Genomic DNA, 22737 nt, shown 5'->3' with positions numbered 1-22737 from the left:
AAGAGACACATAATATGATAATATAACCTATATTTTTTGGCAATCAATATACAAATGATAAACAAAAGAAAAAACAAAAATAAAAATAAAAATAAATCTAAAATAAAATAATAAAAACGGCCTGTAAACATGATTTTTTTGATTAACTTAAAAATTTGTACAAAGTATAAATTATTTTATTGCACTTTCGGCCTTGCCATTTTTATAAAGTACTTTATGTTAATGTTAGCAGAAAAAAAAGAACAAACAAACGATACTAAAATAATGCTGGGGTACACAAATGTTGGTCAAACTAAAAAATAAAAATCATTGTGCACTGTTTGATTTATATTTAAAAATGAAAAAAAAAATATTATAACAAAATGAGTAATTTATATTTTTATATATATAAATAAATATATATATATGTATCATATATCTTAACAAACATGCTCTAATATGTTAAATTTACAATCAGTACATAATATGAATATACAACAAGTGTTAAGAATAACGAGAAAAATAATGTGTTGAAAAACTAGAAAGAATAAAATAATATTCGATTAAACCCTTTTAATAATTTTAATTTTGTTTGTAAACTTTTCATAAACGAACCCTGTATTATGTTACAATGGTCAAAAATATAAAGTAAGTAAGCTCTCGAATATAATTTCAATGAAAATATGTCTGCCCTGTGGTCATCATTGTTACGTTTTATACATATTAATCATATTATATTTATATAGAAAATTGAGCCTACTAATGTGTGTCGCAAGAACAGTATCTACTATTATTTGTAACAAAACAATTAAACTAAAATCAGGTAAAACATAGTGCTGACTAAAATATTTAAATGGCACCAAAAAGTTTACACATAGCACCGCTTACACACTAAACATAATAATTTCTTTAAACGTTGTCACATTTTTTTCCTTTTTACAAAAATATCAACTAACTTTATAAATGGTATACACTTTTGTTAATAATTTTGATTGAAAATAATGGCCATGAAATTGCACTTAAAAATATAACTTTAACATATTATTATCATACACAATTATTAGGTATCAAAATCTTATACAAAACAAAAACCTAATATTTTTAAATAAATATCTCAATTTATGTACTTAAAAAGGAGTTGATTATTATTATAATATATATATATATATATTGTATAGTTTTTGTATCTACTATATGATCACACAACAATAATGTACATACAATTTGTGTAATTTTAATTTAAATTTACTCTCAAATGTTATTTAACAAACAAAACAACTAATTTAAAATATGTTAGTGTAATTTAACAACAATATAATATTTACTTAGTCTATAATTGAATTTTGGCCGATATAATCAATTTTCGTCTTATTGTTATATTGACTAGTAAATGTAGCCTACATTCTATTGTAACAGGACTAGACATTAACTTTTTGTAATATGTATTTGGATCAGCATATTATCATAACTGACAAAATAGAAGTAATAAATACAAATTTATTTACAAATGTTAAAACATAGTCAAGATATGTTATGGAATTAACAATGAAAAAACAAAAATGAAAAATATGGGATAAAAAAAAAGGAATTTTCAAAAATAATTTAGTTACTTAATGTAAGTCATAAATTGTCCTGAATAGAGAGTAGAAGTCATGCGGTCCATAAATATAAAATAAATAATCTATATGTTCAAGAAAAATATTTTGGATGAAGTAGCAGTGTGATGTCATCTGTACTTAACAATTTAGTCATGTTGGCCAAGTGTCGCGCAATCTTTTTGGTGGTGGTCCTCCTTCAAAGTCATGTCTTGAATCTACTAAGCTCTGGTTACTGGGCAACTGTCCGCCTAGTATAAAACGTTCTGGTTTTATACAATGAGAAAAAAAAATCATGAAATAACAATTACATTTATCGTAAAAACTGAAAGAAATTGAAATGTTTACCTGTGACTGACAAGTGATGGGACGGTATCGAAGTGTGAGCATGTGGTAAAGATAAATGACTGATAGAATGTGAAACAACAGTGTTAGGAGTTGATCCAGAAGTTGCTGAAGACGTATGGTGATGTAAATGTGGTGGTGAGTTAGGCTCGCTTTTAATGCGGACGGAATTTGGTGATGGTGAAGAAGGTGGTGATGAATTTGGTACTCCTAGGTGAGACATTCCACTAGAACATAAATTTTTTTAGACATATAAATATATATAATATTTATGTGATTAATTGTATGAAAAATAAAAACAAACCTGTTGTGTGCTAATTGATTAGACCAATTTAATGCTGATGAAAGACCCATGTCAGTAGACGTAAGATCAGTAAAAATCCCATGATATGAGCCTCCCAATCCTGGTGTATGAAGTGCTACAACTGGTGTGTTTAGAGAGACAGTTGGTGTATTAATGGAGTTTGCCTGGAATATGAAAAATAATTTACTTTTCTATTTTTTAAGTTTCCAAGATATATTAATAATAGTAAAAAATTAATAAAAATAATACATACATTATTATCTTCGTGATGACTAGGAGCATTGGGCATGACTATACGCAAATTGGGTCTAGGCGAATGGTGTCTAGGCGGTGGAGTAGCTCTATTAGAAGCATTTAAGGCTTTAGGCGTAGGCGATGGTGACATGACTAGTTGTCCCGGAGAAGAAGGTGAATTGACTAGTGCAGGCGATGAAGATGCTTGGTATCCATTACTCATTTCCAACATACTACCCGGAGGGTAAACTAGAAAAAAAAATACAATAAATAATTATTTCAATTTACTACCACTATGTAAATAACTAACCGGAATCAGCATCAGATGAAGATGGAGGTCTTGGGCTAGCGTTATGTTGCAGTTGTAAGTTCCCAGAGTCATTATACATGTTGTTTACAGGCATAGTAGTGTTAAGTGAATAGTTAGCACTTACATTATTCTAAAAAAAAATTATTTAAATTAGTACATAGAATTCCAGGTTTTCTAGTCTAGACAAAATAATTACTCTCGCCATTCTTTGATGTTGCATTAATAGCTGGAACTCTTCATCAATTTTACTGTATTTTGCTTCAGTTCTGGGTGTAAGTTGGTATGGTCCTTGTGTACCATCACAACTTTCATCTGGGCTCTCGGGGCTCAAAGCACCACCTTTAAGTTCTTTTTTGTTCAATTGCTGTAAAATGAAAAAGATCCATAAGATTTAAGTTATTAATAACAATTAATGTACTATTATTACTTCGATAATATTTTTATTGGTGAGCGATTCATGAGGTTCGTTGTACTCCGTATATTTGAGCAACACTTTATCCATGTCTGTACTAGCATATTGATACAATTTATTAGAGCTGCTGAATATGATTAAGGCAATTTCACAATCGCATAACACGCTCAGTTCATATGCTTTTTTCATTACGCCAAATTTTCTCTTGTTAAAGGTAACCTAAATCATAATATTATAAATGATTATTATTATTCGGTTATAATAAATTTAAAAATAAAAAAAAATACCTATTAAATAAATGTAAAAACTATTAATATACTGTATTTGAATAACATTGAAATTATTTATTTACTTATTAAAATTATAAACAAAAAATCTGTTCCTACATTATAGTCAAAAAACATTGGGCAAGTGAACCAAGCAAAATCAACAATTGACAAATCACACATAATATAATACTATGTTGTTCCTTGTTCGTATAAACATGGTGCAATGTTTATCATAGATGATATTTTTTTCGCATCAAACTTGCTCTCTAAATAAATTGTAATTATTACAACAGTAAAAGCTTTTTATCCTTTTTTTGTTATGGTGTTGTAATAAACGCCATATAGAAAAAATGATTGATGTAAAAGAATTTTAACTATTATCGCTATTCACGTCCAAAACACGGCTCATTTTTCTATGAAAGTTCCTACTCGACCTACAGAGTATTACACTATAAATTTAATCGAAACTGAGAAATGTTTATGTAGTTACTAACTGCTTTCGTAGCTATTAGTTAGGTACCAGTGTACCATGCAACAATCTCGATAAACAGGGTCCCGGAATTATCATCAGGGTGATATTCAAAATACATAATTTTAGATGAATTTACGATTTTAGTGAAACGTATTATATTACAATATGTAGATTTTGTAACTAACCGACTCGCCAACAGTTCTCAACACTAATTACTACTAATAATGATAATCTAAGTGGTTTCGCTATTATAACTACTGTTTACTACTACCAAATATTATGTAGTTATACTAGCTTCAACCATATAACAACGTGCATCCTTTAGACAGAACAAAAATAAAATTCGGTAGGTAGATAGGTAGTAACAATAATGAAATAAAAATATTTACCTGGCGATTGCGTTCGTCGGTGATTCGCGATATCTGTATTTTCTTACGACCCATGTTGTCGGCGGCGGCGTTAGGGTCCGCAGAACGGCGCCGTTCAATGCTTCTTGGAATTCTGTTTGGCTTATCGAAGACGGTCGTATTTCTCCACCGAAGACGAGGGCGAAGAAGACACGACAGCAACGGACAGTTCAATGCTCACTCCTCGTTGAAATGATTCTTACACGTTCTCAAACGATATCTGAGGAAACACGAAATAACGACGGAGAATTAAAATGGCTGTCTAATAATAATACCACAACGGTTGTTACTTGTTGTATAAACAAAAAATATTATAATAATTGACCGAATACGGTTGTGATGAGAAAAAAAATACAAACAAAAATTACAAAATTTACAATCGCGGTAAAATTATAAATAGGTGATGAACACTCACACACACATAAACCTCTTCGTGTGCGCGGGGAGGACGCGGCGACGGAGTTGACACGATAATGTGATTGTGTATTAATGTACCATATATTTTTTTTTCTGTTTCGGAAAAAAATAACAATATTTATCCACGACCGACCACCACCGAAAACGGGTCTGTCGTCTTCAGTCGCGACGTACGCACCGCAATAGGTGTGTTACAAAACAGAACACGAGCCACGGCCAGCGCGCGCGCACACACGAACACACACGAGACCGCGCGCTCGTCCGTCGGTTGTAGGCTATTTCTGTAAAGTTTTCCGGGGGGTTTTAACGACCGCGGCGATAAGGCGGTTAGTTACTTACGCGACGGACTCACAATATAATAATAATAATAATAATAATACTATTGTATTATTCGACGATTATTGTGATGGCGATAATCAATTGTATATTATATATAAATACGTATATACATAATATAATAAATGTATAATAGCCCGAGTGGACGCACGACGCACGCGGGTCGTAGGTATAATAAGGACGGTTTTAGCAAATGAATAGTAACGATATTATCAGCCGCACAGCATACAAAACGAGTGGCGGCACACAGGTATACGCGGCGGCTGGTGCATTGTTTGTCACCCGAAACGCGATTGTGAACGTCGCAACGCAGATATGACCGTAGGTCGTAGGTACCATTTTCGTGGAGTCATACTGAAATATTATATCACTGAGGACGAAAAAAAAAAATAAAAATAAAATATCTAGAACAAATTTGACCGATTCGTACGCGCGTATCGTGCTAACCGCCAAACGACGACGATTCGACCTTGGTAGTGACGTGATAACAACACCGCATCAACAGTCGTAGTATAGACCGCGTACCTATTGCGGAGGATGTGCAGTGTGCACGTAAATTTACGTACACAATGTAATAAACTAATAACACTATTACACTAATACAACATAGCTAATCACGAGACGTGAGGAATAACATAATTTATTGAGTTCTGCCCTCCCACTGTTCAGTTATCGACCGTTGTAAATCAAATACGCGGTGGTTTATGTTTTGAGAACCAAATACTAACACAACATTTACACATATATTATATATCGAGGTATTGGATATTTTAATAGACCCATAATTTTAATATTATTCACGGCTCACAAACGAAGAGATTTCATTTTTTTTAAATTTGTATTGTAAAATAAATTTCTATCAAAAACATATTACGATGACGAAATTAAAATTCCCCAACTTGCCATACATGAATACATGATAGTCGTTAAATCACGTATAACATAAATTGAAACGGAAATATACGTTAGCGAATAGCATTGCATTATTATAACACATTATTGAAGTATATCATATTCATATACCTCGAACAAACACATTATGTGTGTTGGTATCCCCGAGCGAGGTACAAGGTAAATATTATCTACAAAAAATAAGTAATGTTTTGAAAATGTCTATCGACCAGTATTCAGTAACGATAATATTTCACGAGGCCGGAACATGCAGCACGTGCACCAAATAATATACCTAAGCTGTGATAGATTTGTATTTATTTTAGTCATTTAGGATGGACACATATAACTATTAACAATCGAATCCGTTTTAAATTGTTTAATATTAATCATTATGACGTGCTTCCGTCGGTAATCAGTGGATTAAATCATTAAAATGAATAAATCTCTGCAAGTATCTATTGTTAATATTTGTTAAATCGCAATTACTGATAAAAACCGTATGCAAAAACTTCCAAAATAACAGAAAATACCATGTCTATTTCAGATCAAGTGGATTATTTTTATTCGCCTCGAGATTAATCATAAGCATATTTTCTCCGACGGATATCCGGTCAAAATAAATACGCCCGCTCTACACATTCAATGTCGTTATATAACATCGGCGATCAGTGGATTGCTGATCACTATTCACTTGTACACGCGCCACACTACGTTCAGGTATGCACATATCATACGGCCGGTGTAAAAAAATGTATATAAACTTATATTAATAAAATACGAACACGTGGTGCTTGTTTCGCTGGTGCTCTCAGATGACAATCATAATAATAATTATTATCGTCATTGCCTCTCGACATTCAAACGTCCAACAATTATGAACTGTGAACACACGCTTGTAGTACAAGAAACGTCGTCAGTTGCGAATAAAAAAGCAGATTATCTCGCGGTCGAAAAATGCACCGACAAAAACGCGAGATAAACACATTTCACGCATGTGCGTATATGCATGCAACAGGTCGCATAAATTTCACAATATCGACAGAAAACAACGAGTCGCGTACTAGCTCCTCTCACTTGCACACCCGCCGACGAATGCTTTTTTTTTATTCTCCTCACGCAAGCAAGCGGGCAACGCGTAAACATTCCCATCGGTTTCTTCTCTGCCGCCACCGTTTGTCCCATAAACCGGGTGTGCGCGCACGTCTAAAAGACATTTATTTCCGAGGATATTGTAATATTATTATTGTTGCATCGAACTGTTTATACGGGAAAAAAACTTTTGGTTTAAATATAATAAAAATATAAGTAAAAAACCTGTGGAAATGGATCCAGACAACGCCACGGCGGCAACTGGTTGTACGTCGTTGGGGTGAGGTAAGGGGAGTACAGCAGCGGGTAGCGACGACGGTATGCATTCGTTGGTGTGTGTATGCGACTGTATTTGATGTTACGGGCGTGTTTATTATTATTACACGAAAGAGGTTAATAATAATAGGTATATTATACTAAATACGACCATATTATAGACGTGATTCAGAGACAACGTTTAAAAATATACGAAGCTAGCGATGATTCCCGACGAGAAACAAGACGATACGAACCGAGAAAAAGTTAGACATGACACCGTTTAGAATTTTCTTTTAAATCCTGGAATAAACTGAAAGAACTCGTAGCCAACTGGAATTTTCTTTTTGTTAAGGTACGACGTGTGTAAATTCAAGCGCTGTTAACAGTTGTTTAATTAATCATTGGCCTAATATATAAACAACATCTTGTCTATCGAAAATATTAAGAGAAACGACACCCACCCAACCAACAATCTACCCTACAAATAAGTTTGATTATCGGTTATCTGCCGTTGCTTTACGAGACTTTATTTAACAGTGACCCAGGGTTGCAAGATATACCCACACACACGCTATGTATAGAAGGGATGAGGTACGTTAACCGACACTCACGCTCACTACCGAAGGTCATAATTTTTCAATTTTCCGTCCGACAGGGAAAACAAGAATATTGTAAATAGCTCGTCGAAGAGCAATTTTAACGAATAATACGCGATTTCGTAACGGGACACCGTCTACAAACGGTACCGATTCGAACACAAGATAAAATAATGTTTTTGTCATCACTGGACAATATTATATATATATGTGTTACAAACACACCCTCCGGACTCAAGAAACATGAAACGGTTTGGAGGACATTTTTCACTTAAGCCGTCGTGATAAAATACGCCAATAGTGGTAACGGCGTCTCAAAATTGTAAATGCCTACATCATGGTATCATGCACGTGATCTACAAGGCACGGCTATAGTAGTATAATATAGTACACCAGGAAATCGGTCAAATGATATTCAATTATTGTAATTCGAACGACGACGGCGATACCACAATCAAACAAAATCCGGTTTGTTATAAAATTAAACACACTTTTTTTTTCTGTATCGAAATCCGGTAAATCCGGATTTATCAATACCGATTTAGATACAATGAGATCAAAATATCTAATAGAAAAAAAACGTACGGAAAAACAAATTTCAGATCGTTTAAACTTTAACTGAAAAAGTTATGTTGTAATCGTTCAGTCAAACATTTATGAAGCACACCAATCATTTTTAATCGAATTAAATGTCATATTTATAAATATTTTTTTATTTTCTGTATGACTAATGTAAAACTTTAGTCTAAAAATCATAAAAATGGCTATTAAATACATAATACACGCAAGTTCAAGTAGCAAAATACTTTACAAATAATGAGAAAATTTAACATCAATAAATAATTAAATAATGTAATTATATTTATAATTTTATAATTCAGATACCCATATAAATTGGTTTTGGGGCGATTTTAATATATTCCACTTTGATAGTACCGATTGACAAAAATAAACGTTAAAAATAGATTGAACGGGCACATTCTCTAATTAGTTGTTTACCAAACTATTATAAATTATAATTGGTTACGTTTACCTTAGTCGGAAACGTTTATAAAATTAATTTCTATGAACAAGATATAATATTATATTCCATACAACGACTTCACAGAAAGCACAATCCTACTAGTAGGATAATAAATAATAATATTAATATATTATATTTTAAGTACACGGTTTCTTTTGGTAAAATCCTAACGATGGGAATACAAACCCGCCTCATATTACTCACAGTATATAGGAAAATAAAAATGTGAAATCCAACTATACTGCAACACGATCTTGCGGCGATACACAATAAGTGCGTATCGACAGGGTGAGTAGTTGCTTTGCCGTGCGACGGAGGAGTGGTCTATGACGACGTTGACACCGTAACGGCGACGGATGGACTCGGTTCAACAAACGTTGGGAATTACGTGGGCCGTAGGCAATTTAATTTGGCACGCGGCCGCCCGCGCAAAGGGGTAGTCGGGTTGAAAGACACGTAGTGTTTGACGCGTGGGCCGCGCTTTACAAGGGCGGTGGTAGGTGGTAGCTCTAGTGTGTAGTATTATATAGGCTATGAGGAGCGCAACGGTGTATAATACATACAATACAATGAGCTTTTTTTCTTTTCGGGATTAGTCCCAAAATCAATTTACGATGACGCAATTGAAAATCGTTGTTCAGGTGGGGGTAGTATTAATCTATTTTCCACGAATTGGCGTGTAAATGTCTATAATTGGTTTGCGGTGATAGAAATTACTGTAATTTTGATTACTTATTAAGTGATTTCTGGTGGTAAAAAATTAATAATTTTATTCTGCGTGTATATAAAATAATTATGTGTACCTATTATTTACACATACAAGTAACAATGTATTTGGTTTTTTAACACTAACAATATAAAATATTAACTTTTACCACCGAAATATCACATTTGTGATAGCACTAGTATTTGACTTCAATGTAAAAATTAACATGCACATCAATTATATACCTATTTACCGATATTATTTTAATATACTGTCTATCATTATTCAATATTAGTTGAATTACGATGAGGAAAAAGCCGAGTGACGATAATATCGCGTCGTAGTTTCGTGGTTACAAAAGGATCGGAATTTACACTGTTTTCGTTGCGATAAGAAATGGAGTCCAGACAGTCCAGCTAAATAACAAAAAAAATGTTACGACTATTTACGCCTATATAATACACGATCACCCTTTTGAGCTAACCATCGGTGACCTTGACTAGACAGTTCCTAGTTAAAACCGTTTCTCGTACGTGAATAATATGCTAAACGATAGTAATTATTTTCACATTCCTCGTCAAAATTTAAACACCGTCTTTTGTAAACAAAAAACATAACATAAGATCACCACTATGTATGATGTGCGGTCCAACGACGGCCGTCCGCTAGTGTATAACCAGTTCAAAAACTCTGCAGGGATGGAAGTAGTGGTAATTTCCAACCCCTCTGCCCCATCGGGTGTCGTTCACAAATATCGTACGTCGTCGAACACACGCGCACACACAGTAGCGGTATAGGTACCGTTTTTTATTCGATTGAAATTTGTGCTAGATCGTAGTCGTGGGCGTCAGCTACATTCGAACACAATCCGTCCGTCCTCTACTAGCAGCAGACGCCGCCGCCGGCGACATCGTGACGCAAGCGGTGTTGTTACCATCGATCGCCAATCGCCGCCGCCGACAAACACACCACCACTTACCCTAACCATAACCTGGGCACGCGTCGCCGCCGCCGCCCATATCGCACGAGGGCTTTTGTCTGATGCCGCCGCCGCCGCGAATGACGTTGGAACGTGGCCTTGACCACGTGGGTCCGAAAACACGGCGGCGATGATGCCCGGGATTTATGAAGCAGCGACGTACGTGTGCGCCCGACCGGCGGCGTTGCGCGGTGTGACGTTCAATCAACCATCCCCCCACGGCTACCCACCGCCCAGACAACATTAGACCCACACACGGACGCACGCGATATTGTAATATTATATTATATACCTACATACGCGATTTTGAACCCTTTGAAGGATAACCATCTGCAAATATCGACGATATGGATTTTTCTCGTGCAACCATCTACCTACCACGTCCCCCGCGCCCACACCACCATCCCTCTCGAAACTTCGAAATTCGAAAACTTTTTCCTTTTCGAGAGAGAAAACACGTAATTATATCACCTCCCACGTATTACTTACGTAACGATACGAGCAGCTTACACTCGAGGAAAATGTATACCGCCCAACCGTCCGTCCGCCCGCCCGCCAACACTTCATAACCGCCCAACACACACGTACGCACTGCTGTACACGGCTCTCCTATCGCCACCACCGTTCATGCTCACTCGCGACTTCGTTAAATTCGTTTGCGTTCATTCACTAAAAACAACGTTTGCACCACGTTTCGCGCCCTCGTAAAATTCACAGGCACGCGCACACCGCACGCTCTGTACACATTTTATGTATCTCGCGCGCAAAAACCGTATCTTTTGCCGTTTAATTCATGAAAATGTAGAGACACGATCACGCGGCGTTAATCGAAAGCCGGGCAACATCTTCGAAATGTCTGCGGTATATCGAGACACCACGGTATGATGTCTTCAATCGGAACTCGACGAAATTGTAAAAGCTTTCGACTGGTAATTGATGATTAACCGCGACGGAGAGTGATATTGAAGCGCGTGCGCGAGTCGCTTTTCACGCGTCCGATATACACGCAATCGTTAAACAATTACACCGAATTTCGGTGTACAGCGTGTGGAAAGGTCGTTTGGCTCTTTAACCGCGAAAATTGTGGAACACTTGCTTACTCACATCGCTCTGTATATTATTACTATGTACATGCTCAATTGCCCAAATGGAAAGCTATTATAATATCATGACGTCAGCAGTTAGTCGTCGTGATCCCGGCGAAGAGGTAAGCCGATGGCGACGACGGCGGCGGCAACGGTTCGCCGAAAGCACTGGAGTTCCTCCACCTTCCGCTCTCTTATAACATTAGTATATTACGAAATATTTCAATTATCCTAACTAATAGGTATAGGCAGGTAGGTACTCAGAGATAATTTATTATAATACAAACGACTGAAGAGGTAGGTACTTTTGTTTTACTTTTTCATCAACGATCCATAAATTGTGTACTTGAATTAATTTTTTAACGGAAAATGAAACACTGGCTACAGCCTACAGGTGGTAGTAATCACGTAGATATACACTTACCATTTTACCTCGAAAAAAGTATGAAATGGTTAACCCTGCATCATGACGTCATCTTTATAAGTTACAGACAGCTGATCATTTTTAAATGAACAAATAACATAATAGATATGACAAAAATACCTCTTTTAATACCTCATCGGAATACTCAAACGCTAATAATATGTAGTCTAATTTAATTTTCAAAGTAAAATTACATATCCGATAAGTATTTGTAAGACAATAATACTAACATGTTTTTTTTACAAGCAGCAATTTAAAAATTGTATTAGATCTTAATTAATTTATTACTATTACATTTAATACTCATTATATGGGATATTTAATCATTTATCATATTTTAAAAACAATTTTACAGTTTTACATACAAACGTTTGAAAATTATACATTATAAATTCACTACAAACAAGTCACACAACGTTAAAATTCATATAAATCATTTAAAATGCATATTTATATTAGGCATGTTCAAATATTTAAAGTTCAATGTTAAACGGTAATTTCTCGTTAGTATAAATTAAAAAATAAAAATAAATATCACTATAGTGGTACAGGTGTAACCTCAAAACAAAACATTTATAAAGTATTAAAATAATACTCTATTAGGCATAATGATAATACCTATCCCAAATAACTATATTAGATATTAAAAATTTACATAAACAAATAATATAAGCCCGAATACCCGATATGTATATAGTGTGATGTCATAATAATTTTAACATAAATTACAAAACCATTAATTTAAATCGTATCAAACAAAGCGATTCATTAAGCATATCAAAAATTATAATGGCGGAAAATGGGTTAATTCTAACTTGTTAGTTATTACTCTATTTAAAAAAAAAATTGTAGAATATGTTATTTAAAAATCACTCTTTAAGTATTAATAATACTTAAAAACTATTTATCAAGTAAAAAAAAGTTAAAAATTGAAGGTTCAAAAACAAAAAAAATCAATACACAATTAAACTATAATTTTTATAAATGTATATTCATATGGATTTTTACACACTACCAATATCGTTATTGAAACCATTGAATAAAATATTTATAAATAATTGCTGAACGATCCCAGTCTGTTATTATTTTTTTCATAATAAAATGAATGAACATTGTGTTGAAACTGCTATGGGAATGTATCAGTTATTTTGGTTAGTACACATTATACTAACTTCCAAGACTCCCACGTGGAAATCGATATGAATTAATTGAGTTAAATCACAAATAATAAAACTAAGTTGATAATTGTATATCATAGGTAGCTGTATAAGTCGACTCAAATGTGTAACATACGCATTAAACAATAACTACAACTTACTATAGAGTAATACAATTTAACACCATTTTACAATAAAAATACTGAAGATATAATATTTGTTGTCAAAATACATTGGTTATATACTCGTACATGTTAAATTACACACACGGTTTTGGTCTAATGTATTCGGCCTCAACAAATTAAAAAAAAAAACATGAATTTTAAAAGAATTAATTCGTATACCTTAAGCAAAATGAAACTTAAAAAATAAATAATACAATTAATTAAATATAAACAGATGTTAGTTACAAAATTGGATTTGGTATCCTTAAGTTGTAATATTTGTTTTAAGATATATTTCATAACAGAATAAAATTTAAACTTAATAAATTGTATTCGTTATTCACTTAATATTTTTACTTTTCAACGATTTTCGTTTAAAAACAAGAACTAATTCATTTCATCTCGAAACAAATTAACATTACGCATTAATCCTGATATGTACACATTTACAGTGAACTACATTACATTTTTATTGATTTATTGGTTCACGTGTAATCTATGTTTACTACCTATGATAGGTACATATTTAGAATTCAAATTACAATTGAGTTCGAATCATTTCTATTTAATCAATCATACCCCACAAGTAATAATTACACACATTTTTTCCAGGTCCATTAATTACTTTTCTGGGGTCACACAGAATGGTAATTTATCTCTACTTGTTTTTCAATCAATATTTATAACAAAAGTAATTCTAATTCTCTAGTGTCTAATTTATTACTATTCAAAAAATATATTAAAATATATAAGAAAATCAAAAAAAAAATCATAAGATCAGCGATATGATCATCGTGTTGTGAGTGTATTTTTAAACTCGCATAGATTAATGTAAAAAAACTTCAATTTTTATTAAAAAAAATTTAATTAAACAAATATTAATTTAAGAAATTTTTTACTAAAAAAATGCTGTTTTAGTTATATAAATAGCAACTACAATTAACGATCTTAGTATTAATTAAATTGTATTCAAAATCATATTTTAAGAGACGTCGTACCCGTGGTTGTCTGTCTTAGTAATACACATAGCAAATTTGCATCTAACAGAATCTATTTTATGATGATAGCTTCAATAAAAGTCAATTTACCTATTATCAAACTTAAAGGCAATAATATTATCTAGAGCACCACGAAGACTTTTATTGCTATTTTAATTTTTAAGTGAATTATAGCTTTATAAAAAATATTAAAACTGTAAATGCTCATGAGTCACTTTAAAATAAAAATTGCAATAAAAGCCTACGTGGTGTCCTAAATAATTTTCTAACCTTTAAGTTTGGTTATAGATAAATTTACTCCAATATTAAAGACTGTTAACTATTTGCTATAATACGGAGACAACATTGCGGGGATGAAGTCCTCTTAACAACCACAATTAATTTAATAAAAATGAAGAATTCCAAAAAATTATTGAATTAATCATTAGTTGGCATTATTTCTACATAGGACTAATATCGCACTCAAATTCTTTAATTCAATTTCATAACCTATCTCACCTACTTATCTAAAATTCAAAAAAAATTTCTTAGGTTCTTTCCATTATAATGTTAATAGAATCCTACATTCCGATTAATTAGCATTTAAAGAATTTTAGAATTTACCTTTACCTAAGCCAAAGTTATAAATTATCAAAAAAAAATTTTTAATTTCATTTTAAATAATCAAATTGATAGCCCAAATATACTTTATAGAACTAAATACTTAAAATTATGGTATCGGAAGGCTAGTGTTAATTTACTAGTGCCAAAAAATCAGTCCTTGCAGTGTTTTCCAACATTTTCAAAACTAGTATATCGCATAATGACACTTGAAAGTAGGATTAGTTAATTTTTATAATATTCTCATTTTCTTAATATTTTCTCGGACAATGATTTTAATAACAAAATTTGTAAGATAGTGTACCACATATTATTTATTACAATTTCTGGTAGCACACGATATAAGGATAAGGGGGAATAATTATCTACCAAAAAATGGGCCACCTTCCAATATCATCATCTTAAAGTATTTTCTAGAACGCAGAAACTTCAAAATAAATGCAACTGGATCACGATATTAGGTGTTATTTTATTTAAGAAATACAAAATAAAATTATACTGAATTATAGATGTAAGTATATATTTAAGGTTCTAAAAAACACTAAAAATATATTAATTTTATTCAACTTATCAATTATCACTTACAATAATTATTGTTACAGTTATGGACTTTAAGACACTACTTAAATTGTTTATTCATATTTATATTACATTACTACCCAGTCAGATTATTATCAATTGTATTGTATTAGCTATACATTAAAAGGCACCAAAAACGTTAAATAAAATAACTATTGCCATTGTAGCCTATAGGTGCGTATTAAAACATTGAAATTAATATTTGTAAATAAAATGTATTACTAATATTATTATTAGTATTATTTATATGCTTACAAATAACATCATCCATTTTATTTTTGAAGAATAAAAACAAATTTCGATCAATTCACGCATAGAAAATAAACAGTCACAAATTAATATAGGATCATAAACGTCAAAAACATAATACAAGGTTTCACAAGCTTCGACGTATTTTGTATTTGACACATCCGAGTCACTGTAGATATTTTGATAAGAACGATTCGCATGCCGTTAAATATAGGTATATACACTAATTATTTATAATTTTTCTGTATTTACAGATGACCGTCATTTTTAGTATAAACCCTATACGCAGGACGACATGAATTAATTTATCACATGAACGGTTTCAACTAGGGTGGAGCAAGAAACGACGAGTGGACAAATCCGCCGCGTGTGTCTGCATGTGGCGGTTCGTTGCAAGACATAATAAACTTTTAAAGATACCAAAGACAAATCCAATATTATTATCATAGAGAATATCTATTGAAAAATATAATTTCTAAAAATAACTAATTAGGTGCACGAAAAATAATCAAGAAATAAATGGTTATTTATATCTCCATAATAATATGCAGGTAGCAGGGTAAATGTTACCGTATTTTCTGGGTTAGTTTTATAGATTTGAATTGTGCATTGATGTAATTAAATACGTATTGCAATCCAATACGTTTATTAGATGTGCATTCAATTATTAACTTTTACTAAATTTAAAATAGTTCGACGATAATGATAAACAAAAACATCATTATAATTTATATTTATTAGCGATGAAGTACCTTCTCATTATTTAACCAAAATAATTACGGTTAATTAATTTCAAGTACCTGTATATATTAAATGAAATTTACCATTATATTATACATTTTACTGGCAAATTTGAGTTTTATACATCAGAGGGAGCAAGGAACTAATTCAACCAATAATATATATTATAATATGTACTACAAAGGTGAATATTTCATTACCCTTTGAACTCTGGCCAAAATCTGCAATAGCGACCTTGGAATGTTAAAAACTTTAAAAAAATAAATTGGGAAAAACAAATTAAGTCTTTTGAGCTAACTACATTAATTTACACAAGATAAAACAAACTATATACGGTAGTAATCAAATAAAGGATCGTTAAATAGATAAAAAGTATTTTATGATTAAACATTAGCATCAATATAATAATTGTACGAATACATAATGTTTTATATGAACGTAGAGCAATTTTTGATAATAATTGTATTTTAAAAGTAAGCAAATTCAACGATACAAGAATTATTTTTCTCTTATAAACCACGTACCTATTTTCTTTAAGCAACACATTTTACTCGGGTCATTCGAGTGTCTTTACGGGTATTATTATCAGCTGCGTAAATACCAAGACAATAATTATTTTTTTTTTTTTAAACCTGTACACAAAATGTTTTATATTATTTACTATCACGAGTTATTTTATAATATAAAAAATATCTATGAACGAACGGAATAAAAATATGTAAAATTACGAACGTGTTGCGGCAGACAAACGACCGATGTACAATAATAGCATTACAACGTGATAGAATGGAAACTTACCAATATTGACGGCGAGAAAGTGGCGGGAAACAGTCGAGATTTGAAAAAAAAAATATTTCCAATCTCACATCGTCGACGAGCAACGGCAACAGCAACGCGACGACGACAGATTGATCGACATCGACCGAAATCAACGATCGGCGGTATTCGCGAAGAAAAAATACCGTTGGAAAGCCGGCAAATACCTGTTGGTCGTGCGGAAAACGCGACCGTAGAACGTGGCGCAGCAGTGGCGGAGGTGGTGGGTGGTGGCCGCCTCGAAGAGAGGAAAACCTAATAGACCTATGCGAGAGAGATATTATTTCGGCGAAGGTAGACGGACAGGCAAAAACCGATCGGAGGACCGTAGAACGCGGCAACTACTGCTGTACTACCGGCCGTGCCGACCGAGTGTCGCGCGCGCGTTCGGTTATTTCTGGCCGCGAAAATTTCGAACCCGTAACGACGATTTTTTAAAAAAAAAAAAAAAAAAAATCGAAAAGGACTTAACGTGCGCGGACGGCGACCGGCGAACGCGGCGAGTTAACGGCCGACGGAGAAACGTAGAGAGGAGAAGTAAATTGGGAAACGTCGAAATGATAGTGACGAGAAAAAAAACTGAAAGCGTCGCGGAGCGCCGGCGTGTGCAAACAGCGCGCCAGACGAAAAGACTGTGCGGAAAAATGCCCCCGAGCGCGAGGAAGAACCACTTTGTGCCACCCGGGACTGTAGTAGTGTAGTGTTGCCAACACGACCGGCACACACGGCGCGCATCACGCACGCACACGCGAAGCGCCGCCGTGCGGTGCGCGCGCGCGCACGTTGTGCTCACCGCACACTCCACACACCCACACACACGCGCGCACACATGCACACACGCACGATCGCACGCACATGGGAACGGTGACGTCAAGACCGGGCGCCCGCGTCTTTGCGGGTGATGGGGGTTGGCAGGGGGTGAACTTTTTTCGTTATTCCTTTCGTAACGTCGTCGTTCGGACGCAATAACGTGGAGTAATGAGACATCGCAATAATTCAAAAGTCCGAATTCGGTTACCGGCTCGTTTCGCACGGTATGCCCTATACGCGTACGCAGTACGGTAACTGTACCGTTCACGTTATTAGCTTTCTTTCGTATAATAACTAAAGACAATTTTGTATGAATTTCAAATAATACTGCGAAAGTAAACATTGCTAGGTATTACCGTTGATTATGAATGCTAGTATTTACAGCATTATTATTACATGTATTGCAGATTTCGTAAAAACTTTTGCTCGTGTCGTATAGTTGTAAAAAAGTTATATTACCTATAATATTTATCTATGAATACCAATGTAAATTTTTTCTTTTCGTGCAGTATTGTATGATTGATTACTATGAAAAATTTCGTGGTGTTCGTACATTTCGTACATTTATCAATAGTTTACGTATGACATACATATAAATCGATTCTAAAATTTCCCTTTTCGCGCACGGTATTACTCGTATGATACTATAGCATGTCTGGTACATCATAGTGTTATACATAATACACTAAATACTTATAGAAGTACTTATGGTTTGGGATATTCTTTTCAATTATTTTATAATACCTATACTACTCTGGACTTATACTGTATCCACACTGTAATGTACTAAACAATATTATATCTAACCTCGAGAGATTAAATTCGGATTTGTATATTAGAATTTAGAACAATATATATGAGAACCAATTCAGATACATACGGCGCGCATATCGGCCGATATAATATTATCGTTTTACGAAATAATAAATTTATCGTCTTACCATATTTTGATCATATTGCTCATTTAAATTGTTTTATTTAAACTGTCATAAATTCACAGGTTATTGCACCCTGTACGAGTATAACGACCGTCAACGGGGATCTTGATGACGATCATCATAATTTCATAATCATGTAACACATAATATAAATCATCCCTCTCAACGGTCGGGTTTCGACATGTTATCCACCGCCATTAAATGTTGTCGTTTTCTTTCGTTTTGTTGCAATATCAAATAGTTTCTTATGTTATTATAATGTATCAACAAATTAATACAAATATTTAAAAAAAAATCCAAATCAATTCCTTTAAATAAATTATTTAAACTATTACGAGTTCGGAGTATTTAGCATTGACAAAATATACAATAAACAAGCTATACATTTAAAACAAATTCAATTAAATATTAATAGGTACTAAAAATCAATCTTTTAACACAAAGACAAAATATATCGAAATTTCATTCATTAATAATAATAATTTTGTTCGTCACCGTGAAGTTTCAACACTTAGTGGATTCTTTTTTCAAGACAGCCACTCACTACCAATCCTATAAATCATACTTATTAAAAAAAATAAATTTACAAATTGTATAATAAATATTTGAAAAAAAAATTGTATACTATTATACACTAGAATACTAGATTAAGAATCTATAACTTAAACCTTAAAGCTTTAAATCTATTATTTAACATTTTGTCATTCAAAATAGTTAAATTCAAATAATATAAATAGTTTTTAAAAAATGTGTAAACATTTTTCTTTTTATATTCTTGTTTTTATTATTATTTTGAACTTGTTATCATCATACGATTTAGATAAGAATTCCTACTCAACACGTAAGAGGTTTTACCTTAACAGAGAGCAATGCTAGATATATCCCATCTGTATGAATCTTACCTGTAAGCAAAATTTAATTCTAGCAATAAATATTATTATTATTTTATCGTATTTATGTTGTCAGTTGACGTCGCGCGCAAACAATTCGCACCGATTCTCAAATCTCAACCGGTGGTGGTGCGTAATCGTTTTTGTATATGTAGGTACACTGTTCGGAATCACGTAAACAGCAATACTCAGTAGTCGCAATACGTGACACACAAGCGGCTCTAGTGACGTCTGATTTTTTTTAGTAAAATCAAGAAACTAAATAGCATGGACTCAAAAGAGTCCAAGAAATACATATTAATAAATAACAATAATAATAATATGACTCTGTTGTGATGAGGTTATAAATGCCGTCCTTCCGCAACATTGTTATTATAATATACAATATCGTCTTTAGTCGTTACATAATATAATAATACAATTTACTACCGACTCCGGTATGAAAGATTTATATTGAGAAAGGAAGAATTATTTATAAAACGATTGAATTTTAAAAATATTATAAATTATATTATTAGGTTCTGTAACATATTCAATATCGCAATCACTATTATTTTTACTCGTCGTTTGTTTTACTTGTTCAGCCGTTCAGGTATATATTCTATTTAATATTAATATTTAATATATATTTTTACTTTGCTATTTTAACGAATAATTGAACTTTAAACTACTCTATAGTCTCTAGATATGCCAACTATAAATAATGCATTTTTATTCAAAAAGTGAATATTTTTTTTCCCGAAAAAAATGCGAACTATAAAAACGATTCCACACTTGGAGTTTGGACTTTGTAGACGGTTTAAATACGTTTACTTCATTATTTATTTACAAGTTTTTTAATATCAATATTGATTTGTTTTTATTAAAAATATATACAGTACAAATAAAGGTAAAAGTTGTACCTAATAGAGGACTGCAGAGTGCAGGGAAACCATAAATCGGCACACTGAGAAACAGACATAATCAGGTCAATTAAATCTCGTTACTCCAGCAATTTTCAAAAATATAAAATATAAGGCTTTAATTCTTATTTAATTTGTATTTTAAGTTTTAAGTTCGATATTTTATGGAAAGAAATACACTAAAATTTTAAAACGTAAACGTTTATTTCAATTGATTCCATGCTAAATATCGCAAAAAAATGGCTCCGATTTGCATCGGTCATTCTGTCCAATATAGGCGCTAGTGATTGTATCATCACTACTTGATTGTTCATCCCTGTGTGTACAATACAATCAGGGGTGTATTTAGAAATGTCTTAAAGGGGGGAGGGGGGCATAAACAAAAAAATTGCGTACATGGGGCGTAGAGTTGTAAAATATCTCATATAATAAAAATAAGTATAAAATACGGTGAATGGGGGGGGGTCCCTTAATTATGCCCCTGAATACAATCATACATTTTTAAAATCGTATTGAGTGGAAGTTACACATATATAAACAATCGATTTCTTAAATAAACGTACACAAATTATAGAGATTATACTTTATTTCGCAACCTTATGTTATTATACCTATTAATTATTACATATTATTATGGTTTTTTTCCATTTTCGAATTTTAATTGATTTTAAACACTCTCATCATTAAATACGTAACACAATACGCGCGTGCATATCCCATGCATCAAACCTTGATAATCGCTTTCTACGCATAATCTCAGCAGTTGTACGCGTTAATTAGTATTCACCAGTTATTGGCGATTGCAACTAAATCACCACGATCGTCGTCATATCATTATATTATAATATTATGTACAAATAGTGAGTACAACGCTTGTACAGTGCACATAAGACCTGCATTTATTCATGGATCGATGTTTGAAATTCGAACAAGTACCTCATATTATTCATATTATTATAGTAATATATTATATGGTGTATGACAAACGCACAAATCTGATAAACGATATTGTAGACAATTTCCCAAGGTTCTTAACCTCATCTGTATTGCTATGCAAATTGTTTTACGAAACGCATTTTGAGACACAAATACGATTTGCATTTAAACGTCACCGCCGGCGTGGTTATATCAGTAAAAAATCACAATTGTCACCATACTAGGTGCATTTAAATTGTTCCCGAAACTTATGCAGCAATTATTATATATATATGACGTGTATTATAATATATAATATCCTCCGTACGCACACCGCCGAAATAATATACGGGCGTTATCGAGTTGTTGGATCGCAATAATTTACAATCTTATTACAAAACGTTCATTATTGCATACAAAATAAGATTTCCAGAACAAGTAAAGATTGCCGAGCAACGTTTTGACACATTATATTATTTTGTTGTTGTACAGTACACCGCGGCGTATTGATAATAAAAGGGGTTTAAGCAAGTGATGGTATTCTACCTTGAACCCGTATATTAAAATAGTTTACCTATACATTCCATAATTCTGTTATTCCAACCGCGGCGCGTGTAACGCCGTAGAAATCGGGAAACATTTATACGAACATCGCACAGAATTCATGTTCTGAAAACACGTGATTTGACGACGTGAACGTATACGTATATACATAATATTATTATACCAAACATCTCGGGTTAGGGTTTCTGGGTTTGTATTTAAAAATACCGTAGTGAGCAGGACATAATATTTTAAATAATAAAAACAAATAGAACTTTTGTAAAAGTAAGATAACTACAA

General features: G+C 32.8%; 1 protein-coding gene across 4 annotated transcripts in view; it reads right to left on the bottom strand.

Annotated features, from left to right (window-relative positions):
* Positions 1–13: 13 nt before the first annotated feature.
* The window catches only part of LOC132920252 (myocyte-specific enhancer factor 2-like), an 80292-nt gene continuing 57568 nt past the window's right edge, over positions 14–22737 (bottom strand). For 2 of the 4 annotated variants that reach the window (XM_060982495.1, XM_060982497.1), the window contains 8 exons: positions 4310–4547; positions 3195–3398; positions 2964–3131; positions 2768–2897; positions 2477–2706; positions 2224–2387; positions 1923–2146; positions 14–1840 (listed from right to left, as the gene is read on the bottom strand). In XM_060982495.1, coding sequence (XP_060838478.1) covers positions 1728–1840; positions 1923–2146; positions 2224–2387; positions 2477–2706; positions 2768–2897; positions 2964–3131; positions 3195–3398; positions 4310–4363 — 1287 coding nt within the window. In that variant the 5' untranslated portion in view covers positions 4364–4547 and the 3' untranslated portion in view covers positions 14–1727. Of the gene's footprint in view, positions 1841–1922; positions 2147–2223; positions 2388–2476; positions 2707–2767; positions 2898–2963; positions 3132–3194; positions 3399–4309; positions 4548–4742; positions 4947–17421; positions 18114–22737 lie in introns of those variants that run through there. The other 2 variants (XM_060982494.1, XM_060982496.1) reach the window with 2 other exon arrangements.

This window comes from Rhopalosiphum padi, chromosome 2, assembly GCF_020882245.1.
Source record: "Rhopalosiphum padi isolate XX-2018 chromosome 2, ASM2088224v1, whole genome shotgun sequence".
In the NCBI taxonomy this organism is placed as follows: Eukaryota; Metazoa; Arthropoda; class Insecta; order Hemiptera; family Aphididae; genus Rhopalosiphum; species Rhopalosiphum padi.
The sequence above is the reverse complement of the archived record's forward strand: the minus strand, read 5'-3'. Positions and strand labels throughout refer to the sequence as shown.